Source organism: Zalophus californianus, chromosome 1, assembly GCF_009762305.2.
Source record: "Zalophus californianus isolate mZalCal1 chromosome 1, mZalCal1.pri.v2, whole genome shotgun sequence".
Classification (NCBI taxonomy): Eukaryota; Metazoa; Chordata; class Mammalia; order Carnivora; family Otariidae; genus Zalophus; species Zalophus californianus.
The window spans coordinates 125,607,099-125,629,802 of record NC_045595.1 but is presented as its reverse complement, the minus strand read 5'-3'; the positions used below and the strand labels follow the sequence as shown (position 1 = coordinate 125,629,802).

Sequence of the window (22,704 nt, the reverse complement as noted above, 5' to 3'; positions counted from 1 at the left end):
AGCAGAGTATCATAGTCTGAAATGTAATAAAGCATAATTTGAATTCTTATGAAGTGAATGAAAATGAGGAATATTTTTAAAATAGAGATCTTAATTCCTCCACTCTTACATTTGTTCTTTAGTTGGCACAGTTTTTTGTGCTCTTCTCTTGGGCACAGTTTGAGGAGGTCTAAGTGGCTATTTGGGCCTACTTTAAGAATGCCAGATTGTTGGATGGAGTTTTTATATATTCACAAAGCTGAAAGAACCCATATAAAGTTTTGAATCTGCTTTAAGAATATCATGGTGTTTGAGGAGGTTCCAAGATTGAGGCATAGAAGATCCTGAACTCACCTCCTCCCACAGAAACACCAAATCTACAGCTACATATGAATCATTTCCCTCTGAAAAAGATCTGAAAACTAGATGAACTACTCTCCACAACAAAGGATTAAAGGACCACACTGAGAAGGGTATGAGAGGCAGAGACACAATGTCAGCAAAAAACCCTATTGCTGGCACTGGGGCCCACAGTAGGGAGAAGTCTCACCAGTGGAGCTTCTCCTGTAGGAGCAAGGGGTTGATGCCCCATATTAGGCATCCTAACCCTTGGAATCTGTATTGGAGAGACGAGCTTCCAAAAACGCCTTACTTAGAAAACAAATGGGGTTGATATCCTATGGACTTGAAGTGCTATAGGAAACTGATTCCCCTTTTAAAGAGCTACATATGGCCTGACTCAGCTGGGGATCCAGAACAAAAGCACCACTTTGAAAAGCCCCTAGACTGTATTTGAGGGAGATTCGTTTGTTGATTTGGGGGCATCTGCTGGATGGGTAGGAGACAACGGGGGCTCTCTCCAAGATGGAGGCACTGGTGGATGCCAATTGTGTGCTCTTCACCTACCCTGCTAGTACAGGTGGGTGTACTCAAAGCACTTCCTACTGCCTTGCTAGGATGGGTGGAGGCAAGAAGTCATTGTCCTGTCCTGCTGCCTTGCTGAAGCAAGTGAACATGGGCAGTTGCAGTCATCCCCTGCTCCTGGGCTGGGGTGGTTGAGCACAAATGGTCATGGCATTCTCCTACTGGGAGAATGTGCTCACCCAAAACTGGGGTGAGCACATGCACAAAGAAAGAGCACTTGCCAGCAACACTGTTGAAGCTTGTGAGCATGTGCAGCCAAGGCATTTTCCTGTTGCCTTTCTGACGATGATGAGCATGCCCTGCTCCCAGATGCCCTGCTAAACTCCACAGACATGCACAAACCACACATGGGATGCTCCGTGTTCACCTGGACCTGGTGGCAAAGAGGGCTGACATTCCTGAGCTCTAAGGGACTATAACATTTGGGAAAAAGTCTTGGCAGGACAACACACCCAAGATACTACACAGATAGCAGACTGAAATATGCCCCCAGTCTTCCTGTGAGAAAGGCCTGGTTACTTATCCTGAAGCTTCAGCCTGACAGACAGGCTTCAGGTTTCCCGCACATCAAGATGGAAAGAGGTAGCTGTTTCACCTAATACACAGAAACAAACACAGTCAGAGTCAAGCAGAATGAAGAAACAGAGAAGTATGTTCCAAACGAAAGCATAAGACCAAACCTCAGAAAAAGATCTTAATGATAAAGATAAGTAATCAACCTGATAAAGATTCAAATGTCATAAACATGCTCACCAAACTTGGGAGAAGAATGGATGAACACAGTGAGAATTTCAGCAAAGAGAACATGTATTTTTTTTTTTTAAATACCAAACAAAAGTCACAGAAATAAAGAACATAATAATTACAATAAAAATACACTAGAAGGGTTCAACAGCAGATGGGATCGAACAGAAGAACGAATCAGTGAACTGGAAAACAAAACACCCGACTTCACCCAAAGCTGTAAAAAGAAAAAAAGAATTAAAAAAAAAAAACTGAAGATGACTTAAAACACCAATAGAAAAACATCAAGCAGAATAACGTCCTCATTATAAGGACCCCAGAAAGACAAGAGAGAGAAAAGGGCAGAAAACTTATTTAAAGAAATAATGGCTGAAAACTTCCCTAATACAGGGAAGGAAACGGACTTTCAAGCCCAGAGCATTCCAAATAAAATGTACCCAAAGAGATTTACACCAAGAGACATTATAATTCAAATGTCAAAACTTAAAAATAAAGAGAGAATCTTAAAAACAAGAGAAAAACAAACTGTTGCATACGAGGGAAGTCCCTAAGGCTATTGCCAAATTTTTCAGCAGAAACTTTGCAGGCCAGAAGAGAGTGGCATGCTACATCCAAGCTTCTAAAAGGAAACATTTCCACCCAAGAATACTCTACTCTGCAAATTATTCAAATTGAAGAGGAGATAAAGAATTTTTCAGATAAGCCAAAGCTAAAGGAGTTCATCAACACTCAACCGGTTGTGTAAAAAATGTTTAAATGGACTTCTTTAAGCTAAAAATAAATAGTCACAATAAATAAATAAAGTAAATAGTAACAACAAGAAAACACACAAAAATAAAAATTTCAGTGGAAAAGGTGAATATACAGTAAAAATGGTGGAGAGATCACTCATAAAGCTAGTATGAAGGTTAAAAGGCAAGTAAAATTAAAGCTGTAATAATTACTTAAAAGATATATAAAATAAAAAGAGGCAAAATATGACATCAAAAATATAAAATGTGGGTGGGGAGAGGGAGGAGTAAAAATGTAGAGTTTTGAAATGTGTTCAAATTTAAGCTGCTATCCACTTAAAACAGATTGCTATATACATGGGATGTTATATGTGAACCTCACAGTAACCACAAAGCAAACATTTATAGTAAATACACAAAAGAAAGTAAGAAAGTCATCTAAACATACCACTAAAGAAGGACATCATACCACAAAGGAGGAGAAAAAGCGAAGAAAGAAACAGACAGTAGCTGTAAACTGATAGTAATACAATAATACTAGGGGAATTTAATATCCCGCTTACATCAATGGGTAGATCATCAAGACAGAAAATCAATAAGAAAACATTGACTTTAAATGACAAATTAGATTAGATGGACTTAAAAGATACATACAGAACATTCCATTCAAAAGCAGTAAAATACAAATTCTTCTCAAGTGTACATAGAACATTCTGCAGGATAGATTACGTTAGGCCACAAAACAAGTCTCAAGCTATTCAAGAAGACTGAAGTCATATCAAGCATCTTCTTTGAACACAAAGGTATGAAATTAGAAATCAAATGAAAGGAAAAAACTGGAAAACTCACAAATATGTAGAAATTAAATAACATGCTATACAACAACTACTGGGTCACTGAAAAAATCAAAGGGTGAATTTAAAATAAGTAAAGACAAAACAAAAAAGATGTACCAAAATCTATGGGATGCAGACAAAAGCAGTTCTAAGAGGGAAGTACCTAGCAATATAAGCCTAACTCAAAGAACAAGAAAATCTCAAACAATCTAACTTTACACCTAAAGGAACTAAAAAAAAGCAGAACAAATGAAGCCCAAAATTACTAGAAAGAAATAATTAAGATCAGAGTAGAAAGAAATTAAATGAGACTAAAAGGACAATAGAAAAGATCAATGAAATTAAGAACTGGCTCTTTGAAAAAATAAACAAATTGACAAACCTTTAGTTTGACTCACTAAGAAAAAAAGAGAGAGCTCAAATATATAAAATCAGAAATAAAAGAGGAGAAGTTACAACTGATACCAAGAAATACAAAGGATTATAAAAGACTGCTATGAGCAAATATACACCAACAAACTGGACAACCTAGAAGAAATGGATAAATTTATAGAAATATACAGTGTTCCAAGACTGAATCAGGAAGAAGTAAAAATCTGAATAGACCAATTGCTAATAAGGAAATTGAATCAGGAATCAAAAACTTTCCAACAAACCAAAGTCCAGGACCAGACAGCTTCACTGGCAAATTCTACTAAACATTCAAAGAAGATTTAATACTTGTCCTTCTCAAATTCTTCCCAAAAAATTTCAGAAAAGGGAATGCTCCCAAACTTATTTTATGAGGCCAGCATTACCCTGATACCAAAACCAGAGAAGTTCACTACACAGAAAAGAAAATTACAGGCCAACATTCCTGATGATCAAAGAAGCAAAAATCCTCAGCAAAATTTTAGCAAACCAAATTCAACAATACATGAAAAGGAACATTCCAGGGATGCAAGATTATTCCAGGGATGCATGAAAGGTTTTAGCATTTGTAAGTCAATTAACACATGCACCACATTAACAAAATTAAAGATAAACTCATATGATCATTTCAATAGATGTAGAAAAAGCATTTAATAAAATTAAACATCCATTTATGATAAAACTCTCAACAAAGAGGGTAGAGAGAGAATGTACTTCAATATGATAAAGGTCATATATGACAAATCCACAGCTAATATCATATTCAAAAGTAAAAAGCTAAAACTTTTCTTCTAAGATCAGAAGACAGGAATGCCCCATATTCAATATTATTGGAAGTCCTGGTCACAGCGCTTAGGCAAGAAAAAGAAACAAAAGGCACACAAATTGGAAAGGAAGAAGTATAACTGTCACTATTTGCAGACTGCATGATATTATACTTAGAAAACCCTAAAGACTCCACCAAAAAACCATTAAAATTAATAAATGAATTCAGTAAAAGTTGCAGGATACAAAATCAATTAATTAATATAAAAAACTATTGTATTTCTATACACTAACAATGAAATATCAGAAAAAGAAATCCAAAAAACAATTCCTGTTACAATTGCATCAAAAAGAATAAGATACCTAGGAATAAATTTAACCAAGTAGGTTAAAAGCATGTATACTGAAAAATATAAAGATATTGATGAAAGAAATGAAAGAAAACACAAATAAATGAAAAGATATTTCATGCTTATGGATTAGAAGAACTAATATTGTTAAAAGACCTATTCTACCCAAAATGATCTACAGATTCATTGCAATCTCTATCAAAATCCCAATGGCATCTTTTACAGAAGTAGAACAAATAATTCTAAAACTTGTATGGAACCACAAAAGACAGGGAACATTGAAAGCAATCTTAAGAAAGAACAAAATAAGAGGTAACATGTTCCTGGATTTAAAACTATACTACAAAGTTACAGTAATCAAAATAGTATATTCGAGCATAAAAAGAGACACGTAGATCAATGGAACATAACAGAGAACCCAAAAATAAACCCATGCATATATGGTCAAGGAATTTATGAAAATGGAACCAAAAATATACAATGGGAAAAGGACAATCTCTTAAATAAATGGTGAATAAATAAATAAATGGGTTGTGTATTGGTGGTGTAGTAGTAAACATAGCTGTCTTCCAATAAATGGTTTTGGGAAAACCGAACAGCTACCTGCAAAAGATGAAAATGAACCACTATCTTATACCTTACATAAAAATCTCAAAATGGATTAAAGATCTGAATTTAAGACCTGAAACCATAAAACTCCTAGAAGAAAACACAGGCAGTAAAGCTCCTTGACATTGGTCTTAGAGATGTTTTTTGGATCTGACTGCAAAGTTAAGGGCAACAAATTCAAAAATAAACAAATGGAACTACATCAAACTAAAAAGCTTCTGGATGGCTACGGAAACCATCAACAAAATGAAAAGGCAACCTACTAAACGGGAGAAGATATTTGAAAATCATATACCCAATAAGGGGTTAATATCTAAAATATATAAACAACTCCTCCAACTCAATAACAAAAAACCCCAGAGAATCTGATTACAAAATGGGCAGAGGATCTAAACATTTTTCCAAAGAAGGCATATAAATGTCCAACAGACGCATGAAAAGCTGCACAGCATCACTAATCTCCAGGGAAACGAAAATCAAAACCATAACGGGGTATCATCTTACACCAATGGATGGTCATTGTCAAAAAGAAAAAATGTTAACTGTTGTTGAGAACATGTAGAAAAGGGAGCCCTCATTCACTGTTGGTGGGAATGTAAACTGGTGCAGCTACTATGGAAAACAGTATGGAGGTTCCACAAAAAATTAAAAATAAAATTACCATATGATCCAGCAATACTCCTGGATATTTATCCAAAGAAAATAAAAACACTAATTCAAAAAGATATATGCACACCTGTGTTTACTGCAGTATTTTTTTCAAAGCCAAGGTATGGAAGCAACCGAAGTGTCCATTGATAGATGAATGAGTAAAGAAGAATTCTTACATATATGCAATGGAATACTACTCAGCCATAAAAAGGAATGAAATCTCACCATTTTCCACAACATGGATTAGCCTTAGGGATAGTATGCTAAGTGATATAAGTCAGACAGAGAAAGACAAATGCTGCATGATTTCGCTTATATGTGGAATCTAAAAACAAAACAAGCCAACAAAACAAAATAAAACCCACATTCATAGATACAGAGAGCAAATTGATGATTACCAGTGGGGAGAAAGACTGCGGAAGATGAAATGGGTGAAGGAGATCAAGAAATACAAACTTCCATTTATCAAATAAATAAGTCATGGTGATGTAATGTACAGCCTGGGGAATACAGTCAATAATTTGATGACAAATAATAACTAGACTTATTGAGGTGTTAATTTCATTGTTGTAAGGCATGTTACAGATTACATGAGCCAGCTTAGGTGGATGAATCATTTATGTTATCTAATTTTAATAACACTAACAGTCACAGGGGGCCAGTGGCTTCAAAAGATTCCTGCAAATAAACCACAGACTGAAGATGTTACAGGTACCAATAAGTCACAAAAAGGACAAAGTTGAAACTCTTTGTGTGTGTATTTGTTAAGAATGAGCTCAAAGCCAACTAAATTTCAACGTGGAAACCATGACAATTTAATCCTGTCTGACAAGAATTCAGTCTTCAGAACTGTCAAGACTATTAAATGGTTTAAAATATGTTATGATAACATTGAATTTCTTAAATGTGTACTTTGGTGTCTTTGTGAATCATCTTTTTTTAGCTCTAACAGTCATTAAAACTAAACATTAAATGATCTTAGAAACAGTCTTCCAAATCTCTGGATAACACAATGTAAAACTAGTATCTTAAAAATAATAAGGCCTGTTTAAGCATATAGTTTTAGATTTAAAAGATGTGTTTAAGAAGATGAATAAGCACCCAAAACTAATGTAACATTATGTGTCAACTATACTTCAACAAAAAAAAATTTTTTAAAGATGAATAAGATAACCATTATTTTATTTATTTTTTTTAAGATTTTATTTATTTATTTGAGAGAGAGAATGAGATAGAGAGAGAGAGAGCATGAGAGGGGGGAGGGTCAGAGGGAGAAGCAGACTCCCCGCTGAGCAGGGAGCCCGATGCGGGACTCGATCCCGGGACTCCAGGATCATGACCTGAGCCGAAGGCAGTCGCTTAACCAACTGAGCCACCCAGGCGTCCCAAGATAACCATTATTTTAAAGTGCTGTTTCATCTTCAAAATTTCCATCTTCTGTGTATTTTTATAATATATAATCCATTAATACCACGGTATATGGAATATAATTTAGAGATATACTCATGAGTTGAGGGTTCTTGCTTCAAAAATTCACTGAACAGGTGAATATAATCAAAAAAGTAAAGTAACTATAGTCTGGAGCTGCACTGTCCAGGAAGTAGCCACTCTCCACATTTTTTTTTAAAGATTTATTTATTTATTTTGAGAGAGTGAGAATGAGAGAGAGTTTAAAAGTAAAGCAGTGTCAAGCATTGTTTTCTGATGCAACTGTATTATTTTTGCAGGACCTCTTTATTCTGTTGGAAATGTAGCATCTGAATTGAGATGTTCTACAGGTATAAAAGTATTTGAATGAGTGAAAAATGCATAATGTTCCATTAATAACTTATGTTGATTCCATCTAAAATTGAAGATATTTTCATTGAATGGAATATTAGGCTAAATAAAATAATTTTTAAATTAATTTTGTCTTTCTTTTTACTTTTCTTTAATGTGGCCACTATAAAATTTCAAATTACATGTATGTTGCATTATATTTCTATTGGACATCTGGTCCAGACGCAAAGTAGTGAATGGGGAGGTTTCTAAAGGGAATAAAGATTAGGTCTATAAGTTTTGTAAGAGTCAAGACTAGAATAATAGATCAATTTTTTAACCTATAAAAGGTATACAGATACACACAAATTTAACGTAAGGTGAAGATATTTTTTATTGGGATTTAGTGAACTTACTGCAACTACTGACGTATAGAGTCAACTCCCATGATATTACATTGCAATTACCCAACTTTAATTCTATTTCAGAAAAATAGATTTTTTGCTTCTATTTAAAAACTGGACCAAAAGCAAAGGACAGGAATGAGAAAAGAAGAATATAGCAAGTTGATCTTTTTAAGAGAATAATAGAAAACAACAAATTTGGGTTCTTGATCATATGATTCCATTTTTAAAAAGAAAATTAGTAACTTATCCTCTCCTCTTAAAAATAGCAGATGATCTGGGCCAGCCACAGAAAAGCTCTTCTTTAAGAAAACCCACTGACTCAGTCTTCGCATACTAATGGGTTAACAAAGTGAAATAATTGGTAGTTTTCTCATAGAAAATAAATATCCAGTTAGAAAATTTACCAGTAGAATACACACATAGCCTGAAAATCCATCTTTCTATATGGCTTTATTTTCAACCTCCCCTGCCCCCACCTGCTCTGTATCTGAAAGCTCTCTCTTACTGGACTCCAGCAACAAACAGAGAAGAGGTAACCCATAAGGTAGGTGATTGCAGGTAAATAGAGCACACCTTAGTATGATGCATAACTAAGCTTAAACAACAGGTTTTTGGCTGCTTACTTTTAAGCATTTCATCATAAAATTCTATTTTTATAATTATCCCCTAACATGAAATCCCACATGAGAAATTTCTTTTGAAAAAATTAATGCTTAGAGTACCTTTGATTTCTCTGAAGAATTGTCATGTTTTACATCCCTTCTGATAATAAGAAATAAATAACTCTTGGTAAAGTTTCCAAATCAGAGGACAAATCATCAGCTCTAGAAATGTTTCGAGATTATGTTTTTTGTCTTTTCCAGGTCTTTCTTTTCTCTAGACTTGATTCATTGTTTATATCTGACTGTAATTTTATTGTATATACTCTCACAACGTGTCACAAATACTTTCTAGAAAATGGAAGGGTAAAAATATGTAAGTTTATTAAATATGTAGTTAATTACCTTTCTAAATAGCACAATTATATAAATTATGATAAAATGTTATTAAGAAAACATGTGGATAGCACTCATTCGAATGCAGAATAGCCTGGGACTAGGGAAAAGTTACACATGCCTGATGTGGTCCCTTTAAACATCTTCTAGAAAATAAACCCAAATATGAACTGTAGACTATAAACTATCTACTTTGGTAAATATTACAGATTGGCTTTAAAACAGAAGGGTCAAAAATATACTCTGAAAAACATATTTCTTATCGACTTTAAAGGGAGAACACTATCTAGTTAAGCAATCATTTTATTTATGTTAAAAGGGAATAATGCATATTTCTTAAAGCTTATTTTCATTCAAAGTCAAAAAACTTAACTCTAGCCATAATTAAATGACAAAAAAATCATTACATAATCTTTTCTGCCAGAAAAAAATGCTGCAAATTATAATGATATTAACACAAATCTTTTTTAATAACTTACTTCTGTTTGAGTATATTACATAGTCTCTTAAGAGAACTGAGTCTTCTAGAAAAGGTACTGCTTTGCAAAGCTCAAACGCAAGAAGCTAGCAAATACCAGGACAGAAATTAATATTTCTCTTGGATATGTCTCTTCTCAGGAATATGCCTCAGCTCTTCAGAGAAGTTTCTAAATGGTGGCTTTGTCGATACATAAATCAGTTGAGAAATACAACTTGTTTTGTATTTAGAAAATTTTTCTAAGAAAAAAATTAAATCTATAGTCCTAATTTTTCTGTTAGATAAAATGGGTGGGTATGTGAGTAATCAATAGCCAGTATAAGATCTCTCACCCTAATCTCTGTTTGTGGCAATAATGGAACACCTGTAATTAAATTCAAAACAGGTGAAGTACCAAAAGGCAAAATTAAAGAAACTACAAAATTGCTTTTCCCTTGACTTTACAAAAGAACAACCTTCAACTGAGTTTAAAAACAGATTTCACAGCCCACTCCATACATAAAATCAATAGTAATCCTTTCTTTAATATTGTATATATTTTAATTCAAAGACTTGTCTTTCATCACTATTTTCATGTTTATCTAATGCTTGTGAGCACCAACCTTTTCATTCATCATATGCTACACAGGAAACAGAATAATGCAAATCGTTAAGGTATGATAAATTAAGAAATCCCTACTCAGTTTAAAATAAATTACTGTTGTCATGCATTATGTTTCCAGTACCCAAGGCATTTCTCCAGAGGATTGAGGGCTTTTTGTGCTACTGCAATTGGGGGCAAAGTATTGCTACCATCAACAAGACCTTACCTCATTTATGTGGAACTAGACTTAAGGCCTGGCATGCGCATGGTCAGTACTCTTTATTACCCACATTCTCCACTATTGGTCACTCTTTCTACCTGTTCTCTGTCCTAGGACATGCATATGCTAATAGGACAAAGTGAATTAATTTGCATGCTTATTGATGACTTTTGAATCAGGTATGCAGAGCACTCTGCCAGTCTTGAGGAAACTGGAAAACCAGAATTTATATTTATTTTCTAGTTTGAGTGGCAAGGCATCTACAATATTAAGCAGTTAATACACACAAAGTAACAAGTGGAGTTGGTTTTATGCATGCCAAAATGAAGGGTAGGCTGCCTAAGCTATGGAGGTAGATGGAAGAGATGGATCAATCCGGCTTGTAGTAATTTTGTAGAAGGTAGGGTGATAGCTGGGCTATATAGATTGGGCAAGATGGGTATATTTGGCAAGTATAAGCAGTTGGAAATGATCCTGGTAGGCAGTGAGGAGGCTAGCCTGGCTTGATTGTAAGGGACTTTCCAGAAACTAATAGAAGATATAGTTTGCTAAGAAGAGAAGCAACATACTTCAGCAGACCTAAAATGGCAGGAAAATCTGGAATGGGTCCCAGAATTGGTAAGAAATATTTAGAGATACAGAGCAGAGAAAAACTAAAGAAAGCTGGTGTTCTCTTATGTTTTAAAGATATTTTTAAGGTAATCTGGCATGTAAGTTTGGGTCTGGAGGCTCAGGGGTCAGCCTGAAAACCTGGTAACCAAGGTGAGTAGTTAGTAGCAACAGGAATAGGAAAAAGGAGACAAATATAAGGTATTTTTTTAAAAAATGGAACTGTGTCAATTAAAAATAGAAAGACAAAGGAAAAAGAACAATATCCAAATGTTTATGGGAGTAAATTATTTAAGGAAGAACTTTAGGAAGAGAAAGACATTACAAGGTGTCCTGGTAGATGAAATTGCAGTATATTTTTTAAGGCAAAGTAGTGAAAGTGGATGGAATGTCAAGGATCATGGCACTAGGTCAAGGGAAGGTGGGGGGGGTGTGGGTACAGCTTAGGTTTCCTATTGAGGAATCACCAGAGGGAGGAAAGGATCATTTGAAAGCAAACTAAACTAAAAAGCAAAATGCAAGCCCTTGCTTGGTTTGGAACACACTAGAAAGAAACCTTACACTGGGTGAAGAAGATACTTCTATTTCCAACAACAAAAAAAATCAGTTATGTTACTAACTTATTACATTGCATGGCTCTTCTAGGCAACAAAGGTCAGGTGAGGGCAAAAACCTTCAATTGTCTCTGGAAAGTCCTATAGTTATTCTCATTTGATAGATCCAATAGTGAAGGGCTAGTCACTCCTCTGGGATCCTTTCCCTATGCATGTGTATTTTACAAACCAGTTTTGCTAATTAAATTCAAGTAGAGAATTGTGCCTGGTTGTTTCTGGGAGGTCTGTTTGTTTGGATTTTTGCATTTTTACCACAGCTGCTTGTTAAATGGCTTATTTGGCTTCTAATCTTGCATTTTTTAAAATTATTTCAAAATATTTTATCTGTTTTTTAATATTTAACTTTGTAAATGAATGGGGAAAGAAACAAAAAACAAAAATCACAACTATGCTAGCTTGAGAGGTACAAAGAAACATTTCCTGAAGGACTCATTCTATATTTCACCTCCACAAATATTTCTCTTAACACTCTGATATTTTTGGAAACACAACTTATCAAAATTTGTTGATTTGTTTAATGTCAATATTCCTATGTACTGTGGAATTCAGAGAGGAAGGATTGAGTCTGATTTTTGTTTTGTTTTGTTTTTTACACTGTGAACACAGACCACCACCCCCCCCACCCCACCCCCGCCAAACTACTGGGAACCTATAGTGGGCACTTATCAAATGCCTGTGAATTAATGAATGAATAAATGAAAGACTGAGTTAAGATGATGACTTTTGCTCTGAAAAAAGAACTAAATATCTTTTTGTTTATGGTTTGTTAGTTGTAGAATTTTGAGTGCTGGAAAATAGTTGTCCAATTCTGGATCCAGAAGAACACCTTGGCTAGGAATGAAGGAAATTTTTATTCTATGTTCTGAGGTCTTATTCAAATGACTGATCATAATGCTTCAGGAAAATCATAAGCCATATACTCCCAACTTCCTCCCAGAACTTATAAAAACCAAAACAAAACTCCATTTTAGGACAACTAAGAGCTTGAATAAGGCCATATTAATAACATGGAAAGACAAATAAGGAGACATAATACAGTAATTTATTGGGGTCTCTTATATTGGCCAGTCTCTGGAATAATACAGATCATATTGATTCACACTCCTTCAAAACAGGAATTCAAGAGAGCCCTCCATAATACTGGTTTGATTCATTCCATTATTAAAAGATGTAAGATAATTAGAAGCAAAATAAGTCATTTAAATAAGCAGCTGTGGTAAAAATGCAAAATGCTGGTTTGATTCATTCTATTATCATTCATTCCATTATTGGCAAAATCTCTATGTTGCTTTTTGTATAAAAGACAGATTCCCCTGGGGCGCCTGGGTGGCTCAGTTGTTAAGCATCTGCCTTTGGCTCAGGTCATGATCCCAGGACCCTGGGATGGAGCCCTGCCTCGGGCTCCCTGCTCAGCAGGGAAGACTGCTTCTCCCTCTTCCACTCCCCCTGCTTGTGTTCCGTCTCTCACTGTCTCTCTCTGTCAAATAAATAAATAAAACCTTAAAAAAAAAAAAAAAGACAGATTTCCATACTCACCTTAGTCAGCCAAGGCTCAGCTGGTCCCTCAATCTTCTGTGAGCAAAATATCTGCCTTATTCACTGACTTTACCAAGCATCTCACTTTAATGAGGCACGAGCCATGTTTTTTTGTATCCATAGCAGATTGTCAATTTTGATCAAGGTCTAGGCCTGCTCAACAACTTTTTGAAATGCAAATCTAATCATGTCACTTATCTGCTCAATGTCCTATCATGGTTTCTCATTGTTTTTAGAAGTCCTACATCTTTAACGAGATTCTGCATGGCCTGCAGCCCGTTTTCAACCTTAACTGACATCACCTACCCCTTAGTCCAAGCATTCCAACTGGGTTTGCTCAGCCCCTTTAACACATCAAACTTCTCTTTTCCTCTGGCTTTTACCCAGATTCTCTTCTCTGCTTGAAACTCAGCCTCACCCTCCACTCAATGACCACATTGGATTAATACCTATTGACTCTTCGGATTCACATTAAATTCATTCAACAAATATTTTCTGAGAAAATCCAGTGGCAGGGACTATTTTAGGCCTTGGAGAGCCAGATAATAATAAATCAAACAATCCAAAATAAATAGGAAATAATCAGGTATGATCAATGTAATACAAAGAATTTTTTAAGAAGTACATGACTTGTGACATGGTGGCTCTTGTTAGATTGGTTGAACATGGATGGTCACTCTGAGAAAAGACGTTCAAACCAAGATCAGAAGAGCAGGAACTAGTCCCACACACTTCTGGGGCAGGCAGAGGGAACAGCAAATACAAAATATTAAAATGAGAATGAGTTTGGTGTGTATAAAGAACAAAAGATGGCTGGAACTGAGAGGAAGAGCATTTTGAGATGAACTAAGATACAGGTACAAGAGGAACATACATGAAGAGATATAGATACATAATACAGATTTATGAAAGGTTTTGTTAGAGAGGTCAGGGAAGGAGTCTGAATGTTTTTCTAAGTGAATAATGGAAAGCCACTGGAGGGTGATGAGCAGAAAAGTGAGCTGGTATAATTTATATTGTAAAAAGATAATCTGATTTTGCTGTATGAAGAATGGATTATAGGTATGGAGAAAAATGAAAGAGGAAAATAACAGAAGAGGTTCAAGGAGACTCAGCTAAATGGTAGAGGGGGAAATGGAAAGGAGGCAGATCCAGGATGTATGTTGGAACAATTCAGTAAGAGAAGCTGAACTGGTTGTTGAGCATAGAGAAGAGATAAATTGGGGAAAATCTACAGAGTTTTTACTTGATCATCCAGATGGATGGCAGTGCCAATGCCATCAGTACAGTGTTGTGCTGAAAAGAAGACTGCCTGGTTAGAAGCCTGGTTCCACCACTTCATGCCATTTGACCTGTGTGACTGCAAATAAGATACTTAACCTCTCTACTCATGTGTTTCTGCACTTATAAAACTGGGAAAATAACAACCCTACCTCATAGGGTTATTGCAGAAATTTAATAATGCAATTAATATAAACTGCTTAAAACAGCTTTTGGAATATAATAAACCCTCAGTGAGTGTGGCTACTATTATTATTGCTATTGTTGCAATTATTATAATAACCTAGATGTGAAAGAGAATGAAATACACACTTGTGAAAATCAACATGTTTTAGCCATTAAAGTTGAAATATTCATTAGATATCCCCATGGAGATGTTGATAGGCAGAAGTATTTAAATCTGGGGGCACCTGGGTGGCTCAGCAGGTTAAGTGTCTGCCTTTGGCTCAGGTTATGATCTCAGGGTCCTGGGATGGAGCCTCACATCAGGCTCCCTGCTCAGCGGGGAGTCTGCTTTTCCCTCTGTCCCCCTCCCCCAGCTCACGTGTGCACACTCTCTCTCTCTCTCAAATAAATAATAAAATCTTTTTTTTTAAAAGAAGTATATAAGTCTGAAGTTTTGAGGAATAAGTAGTCCTGAAGATACAGTTTTTGAAGTCACTTACAAAGAGATGGTATTTAGAGATTTAGAGCCATGCATGAAGTCCCCTAGGGAGACACTGAAGAGAGGAAAAGGCAGGGAGCCAAAAATTCTGCTTAATGGCATTTCAATATTTAGAGATCAGGGTAAGAGAGGAGGAGCCAGGGAAGGCGGCTGAGAAGGAGCTGACAGTGAGATAGGAAGTAATCCTGGAATGTGCTAAGAAACAAGCATGCTAAGACCAACTAGTTAACTGTCTCCTGTGCTATGGAGAGATCAAGTAAGATAAGAACAGAGAAGTGGACAGTGGAATTAACAAACTGGAGGTCCTTGGGAATCTTGCCAAGGGCTTTCTCAGTAGAATATAAGAAATTGAAACTTGAATATCACTTCCTTTGAGAAACCTTTTCTGAGTGTCTAGAATAGATTAGCACTTGTCATTTCTCTAGTACTTATCATCCAGGTAATTGTAAAGAAAGTTGACTTTGCATTAAATCATTATCTATGTAAAAGATATCATTTGTATAATTATTAGTTTAATTTCCATCTTCCCTAATGGCTAGTAATCTACTGGATGGCAGGGATCATGCCTATCATGTTTTTCACATTATCCTTATAAAAATAGTGAACAAATAGTCTACTTTGCCCTGTGACATTACCTGTTTTAAGTTTCTTTATTCCAAAGGATAAACAATGTCTCAACTCCAGTAGCTCATTTTAGCACTCAATCTAAAATTGATTACCATCAAGCCGTTATTAAAACCCAGTTGATATAAGATATTTGAGAAAATAAATCTATGGACCAAGTTAACTGTCCATTGCTCTCAATTGGCTTTTAGCTCTATCCTATTATAAGTGAAATCACCAAATATCTTCCTTGAATTGCACTTGGTTAGGTCTTTTGAAATGACACTATAGAAACTATGGGCATTTATTATTATGTCCCTGGCTTTTACAGAGAGTTAATATAAGTAATCATATACTGAGAATATATCTGCATCTTCTAATGACATCAAAACTATCACATGGTCTCAATATTGTTCATTGCTCCAAATAAAAACAAGCCATATGATAAATTTTGCTAGAGTATACTGAGAAAGAGCTGTGTATTTTTGTCACTGATTAATATGTAACAATTATGAAATTCAATTCATTATCCTTTTTACCTTTCTCCCAGGAAATTGAAATATATATATTTATATTCAATTCCAATACATGCTCATGGCCTAAGTTTCTGTAACTTTTCTCTATAGTATATGTATTCCTTTATGCAATTTATTTATATGTGTGTTTTTGTCACAAATTATTTCCACTTTTTTGAAGTAGAAATAAAGAGAAACTGAAAGAAAGTGCTTCTCTCTTCCCTTCGGTTAATCCCAGAGATAAACTACTTTTCATGATCTTGCTCAAATAAAACCAATTCCATGAAGACATTTTTGACACTTCAAGGACAGCCTGACTCCATCTTCTACCTCCCAAGAAAATATTTGGATCATCATATAAAATTTAATATCTTATTATATACTACTCCCAAGTATATGGTCACATTTAAAGGTTTTTATTTGTCTGTTTTAGGACTTAGAGCCAAGCAAAAATTAAAAAAGGCAAAAAAAAAAAAAAAAAGACATGGCAAATACCAAGAGGGATGACAAAACATTGTGCCACATCAGAAATTAATATGTTTTCTTTTTAAATCATAAGCATTACCTAGACTTTACTAAATCTCCTTGCTGCTGAACTGCTCAGATTCAAATATGAAAAAAAAAATCTTGTTTTAAATGATTTAGCCCACATGGCATTATAAAGTAAGCTAAGTGTAATTCTTCAAATACAAGTAGATGCACTTCAGTTTTTTTTTTTCCCAGAGAAGGGGGGTATAGCCATTAGATTACTAAATATAACATTAGACTCCTAAAATTTGCCAAATCACATGGGCTAGAATTATGAACACATAATTGCCTCTAAAATATCCATATCAAGATAAAAGTAACATTAAATTTCCATCTGATAAAAGTCGTGTTTGCCTAAATTAGTTCCTAACACTGGTATAAAACTTTTTCATTTTCTCTAAAAATAACTATTAAATTTATTCTAAATTTAAAGAGGCAGTTGAGATATATTTTTAACACAAAATTAGTTCATGTATTTTTTTCATTTTTGAGATTTGAAAACATATCGTTTATATAGTTTCTATTTTCAAAAGTGTTAATTGCACAATATCCCATCCTAATAGTGAACAATTTATTTCTTATTTCCTTCCATTTCTTGTCCATAAGCACATATATTTAGCCCACTTACAACCATAATACTCAACATTATTTCCCTCCTTTAAGGACATCTAATAAAAACATTTCTCCTTAAATTCCAATTATGAAAGTTTTATTAACTATGTACTGTAATATTAAAAATAATTCTTTTAACAAATATTTTTTAATGTATTTTAAAGAACTACACAACAATGTGCTAAATAACAGAGGATGAAGAGTTAAAGCGCTGAGGAAAAAGAATGTATTCAACCAGAAGTGAAAGAAAGTCTAAATGTTCACTGGATGGGTGAGACTAAATGAGATGCGGTTACAGAGACCTCTCAGACAAAACAGGGGAAGTGAGATTAGCAGGCAGAGCCCTGTACCCTTTTTTCAACCTTATTAGCAGCTTTCCTTATGATCACTAATAGCATTTCCAATACTATGATAGTGATAGTCTATGTTACCATGCCAAAGGAAACCACAAACGGTCTCAGTTGACAAACTAACTCCCACCTGTTCCTAGGTCCATCAGAGCAATGTTATGATAGGAGATAGCTCTATGTCACTTCTCCTTTGCAGTGAACAAAATCTTTTTTTCAACATGAAATGCTTTAAACTGGAATCTTGCCTCTAGATAGCTGTACGAATTTTATTACTAAAACATTATCACATTTTTACTTATTGCTAAAACAAACAAACAAATAAAACCTATAATATTTCTCCTCTGGGATGGCAAATTCAAATCAACACTAATTACATACCTGTTTCAGACATCTTGATTTTTTTTCTCTCCATCTTCAGAGAGCAATAGTATTCTAATTAGCCAAATTATACCTTGAACCCCCCAAATTCATATCCTTTACACCAAAGCATCCAAATCAAAACACAGCTCAGGATTTCCTCCAATGTGGGACCAAATCTTATTTTCTACTAATTTCCAACACTCTCCCAAATGAAAACGAAACAGCAATACTTTTGGATCCCATACCCAAGAAACCTTGGCTTACCTTGTTACCATTAGACAAATTATTAACAACAACAAAAACCCTATAGTCTTTATTGTTGTAGATCTTTATTGTTGTCAGATGAGCTGTTGTTCTAGTTGTGGTATACTATACATGCAAAGTGTGCTGAAACAAATGTTTCAATAATTTATTTCTCATGAATTAATTCATTTAAGTATATTTTCACAAGGCCCAATACACATTTCAGGAACAAAGTGACCAGGATACATACACCTACCTGTTCCAGAACCAGTGTTCCAAGATGCACCTAAAAATGTTTACTAACAGAGTTTTGTACTTTATCATATTGAGAGATCTAGAAAGGACACCTGGTTCTTAATGCTGATCATCAGTATATGATGTGTTTAAGAGCAACAAAGGAGCCAACTGAAAGTTAAATCCTAAACTGCAGTAGAGCAGAACGAATATTTAGCTATCACTGAGAAAATCATCCATCATCTACAGCAACTCTGCTTGCCGTTATACAGACCAAGCAATTGACTGATTTCTTCATTTTTTAGCTATTTAGTCTACTGTCCTACAATTCAGTCATTCAGAGCGTGGCATTTAGAGAAAGGATATGAACATAAATATAGGATTCAAATTGGATCAAAGTCAGGTCCTTGTCAGTTATACATAAAAAAATGGGCAAAGCTTTATTAATGTAACAGTTCATTTTATGGAATCTTACTTTATGTGAGTAGAACTAATAACAGAATGAGGCAACATAAGGTATGGCTAAAAGATTTTTTTTAATAAAATAAATACATATGATTAAGTGGATAGTCAAGTCCTTGAAAACATTGCTGTATAGAATGTGGCATTTAATTTTAAATTTTCAATTGGCAAACTGGTCATTGCTTCAGGATTTTTAACTTGAGAAAGTCAGAAAAATATGAGAATAATAATAAAAACAACTGAACTATAAATAATACTATAATTAAAGTTAAATGTATTAAAATATTGAAAATTCTCATATTAAAGTCTTGCATAAAAACCAAATGACAACATTTATATTTAAAATTAAGATGATTATGAACATCTCTTTATACATCTTTCCGATACACAGTTTTCATTGGTGGGAAACCATTCATTCCTGCCCACTATGAAATTATAAGAACATCTGAAGCAATCAATGCCTGATTAGATACTATGTGGAACTAATGTGTACTTGAAAAATGTTACAGAAATATTTTACACCTACATTTGCCATGGTATATCTATTGTCCACCATACTCCAAAATCAAAATAACAAAGTAGAAAAATATCAAGATTTCACTTTGCATTGCTAAAATATCTCCTTCCCCAAGACATACAAACTTGATTAACAAAAGCTATTCTTTTTTTATATATTTTGAGATTGACACGAACATAGGCTTATAATTACATAGAAGTAACTACCACTGAAGAGGAAAAAAACTGATTCTCAATGACCAAAATATATGATATGAACAATTATTATAAAGGAAAATGTAACTTAAATTCCTTTTTCAAAATCTTTTAGATAATGAAAGTGGGAGGTGCCTTTTTGTTACAAGTAACAGTATAAATTATATGCCTTTAAAAAGTGTATAGTATGTGATAAGACTTTGAGAATAATTAAGATTAAAAAGATGAAATCTTTTGTGATAAATTGTACTCTTTTAGCAAATACTCTTAACTAAAATACCATAACAGAAGTGTCTTATTAAATGATAAAGTAATTTTACTCCCAAAATTGTGCCAATACTATAAAAATAAACTTTTACACGTAGAATATCAAGTTTCTCTTTTAATAATGGGTTATTACATAAAACAATACGTGTATTTCAGAGTACTTGATAAGTTATTTTACAAATAATATTTCCCTATAATTTTCTTCAAAACCAAGGATCTCCAATTTGATTTTGTTTTACATGTGTATACATTATTGACTTGAACTCTTTATCACCTTATAAAATCAACACATTTTCCAAATCATTCAGTGTAAATATACTTAGACAAATATTTCTAATTATCTGACAAATTTTTAAAAAACCCAAACCTGTACCACAGTGACAGACAATGCTTCCCCAAACCCAGTCCATACACATATTCTCAGAGACTTATAAACTTGTTTCTAAACTCATGTCAAATTTCAGGCAATTTTATGGCATTGTAAAAAAAAAAGTGGAAGGAAAAATTTGTCCAGGGACTAATTCTTCTTTAGAAAGGCCCTGACATTGTTGCCTTTCACAGTGCTATAAAGTGAAACCAGGAAAAACATCACTCAACAATGTGAATAATTTCACTACCTTTTACCTTCAAATTTTAAAATCAACCCTAACTGTCTTCCATCAAGTAATTTATCAACACACTTACAGAATTTATTGAAAATATCAAAAATTTTGGTTCAAAGAAAGTCAACAAGCATAGAACAATGAATGAAACAAAGCAAAGCAAAACAAAACAAATCAAAACAAAACTATCCCATACTTCATGGATTAATGGTGAAAAGAAGAGACTTCTTACCAAGTACCCCAAGTCGATAGTTGACTGTGATGACGATCACGTTGCCATAACTTGCCAAGACACTCCCATCATATAAATTTCCAGTACCTTCCATATATGAGCCACCATGTATATACACCATCACTGGTTTGGGACCCCCACTGTCCCGAATATCTGAAAAACAAACGGTTGGCAAATTGTCCTTATCCTCAAAAAACACACACAATGAAGCAGAGAATACATTTTTCCATTTTAGGGACAAAAGAGCATGATTTTAATATAGTTCTTTAAATTGCTGTTTTGTTAAAGTGTTTCTTCAGCAACTCGTTTTACGAGCTATTGTGAAAAGAGCAATAGATATTCACTGTTTTCTAGCTAAAATTTTGTTTAAAATTATAAACTGAATTACAAAACTTGGACAAATTCAAAATGGGTGTGAATTTTAGTGCTTTTTGATTGATTTCTAAAGTGACCGTAGAATAAAAAGAAAGAATGATAATGGGTCTTAGAACTATTTTTTTTTAAATGTCATAGACCTCATACGGAATTTATGAGCCATATGCTAAGGACAATGTTATCACTGCTATTGTGAGTAAAACACTCTGTTTCTCCATTTCTTATTTACTATAAAGATTTTATTGAAAGCATCATGATTATATTGAATAATTTATGCTCTAATTTGCGAACATAATTACAACACTGTGTTTTAGGTTGCAAGAAGTTTCATTTCACTACTCAAGTACCAACTGGCAGATGAATGTTTAGGCAGTAAAGTCTACATTTTTATTGTTGTACGAAGGGTACTGTCACTTAAATGATATTTTTTCGTTAAGTCTGGGTTATCTGCTCACTCCACTAACCCTACCCTCTGGAAGAAGAAAACAAACCTCTTTGTGTAACTATTGTACTCTTCCTAGTCCCATTTTGGCTCTATGATTTTGTCATGTAGACATAAAATAGAATACAGCTAAGTCCAGGTGTAAAGTACCCAATTTTAGAATGATGTTAAAGTGATTTTTACAGCTCTGACTTTTAATCAACTGTGTTTGCTTTACTAAGATACTTTCCCCAAATTTTGTAGTTTTCAATAAGGATCTAGAAATAATATGTAAGGGAACCATAACATAATTTTAACTGGTATTAAAAATGCCCTAATTTCTAGAGAAATAGGTGCTTAACTTTATATTGGCAAACATGGTTTTAACTATTGAATATTGAAATATTATATATGTATGTATATGATTATGAATACATACATCAAACATTACTATTCTATAATAGCCCATTATGTCTTCTACCCACAATTGAGACTAAATTAGATCAAGTGTATTTTCTTCTTGTTAATGCCAATATTAAAAAACATCATTTAAAAGTATAGTTTTGTTCCTTTGCTTTTGACATTTTTTATCAAACTTAGATCTCCTACATCTTTGCAACTGAGGTTTCAGCTTTCAGAATAGACTAATATAGTACAAATTCATTGAAAAATCTGGTGATTATTTAGATGCTGTTTTATGTTTCTTGTGAAAAGGGTGACTAATATAAATGCCTCAATTTTTCTATTGTAATAATAAAGTCATTTCCTTAAATTAAAAATCCTTTTAGGATCAGGAATTGCAGCTCAACTTGTTTGTCCAGATTTTCAAGTTGGGGAAACAGCTCATTGAAGAATTTAGAGACTTTTAAAAAGACTATTTTAAAGTTGACTTAATACCAGTATATAAATTTACCATAATCCCCTCCCCTATCTCCAAGGGTCTACTTGAGTGTCTTATTTTTAAGTGGTGAGAGGAGGATACTTTGACATCAAAACTATCCATTAGACACAACTACATTTAGAAGGAAAACCTAAATTTATTTT

At 33.9% G+C, this 22,704-nt stretch overlaps 1 protein-coding gene across 6 annotated transcripts in view; it reads right to left on the bottom strand.

Annotated features, from left to right (window-relative positions):
• Window positions 1-22,704, bottom strand: part of NLGN1 (neuroligin 1) — an 831,148-nt gene that overhangs the window by 422,305 nt on the left and 386,139 nt on the right. For all 6 annotated transcript variants that reach the window (XM_027586035.2, XM_027586034.2, XM_027586033.2 and 3 more), the window contains one exon: window positions 20,865-21,017. In XM_027586035.2, coding sequence (XP_027441836.1) covers window positions 20,865-21,017 — 153 coding nt within the window. The remainder of the gene's footprint in view (window positions 1-20,864; window positions 21,018-22,704) is intronic.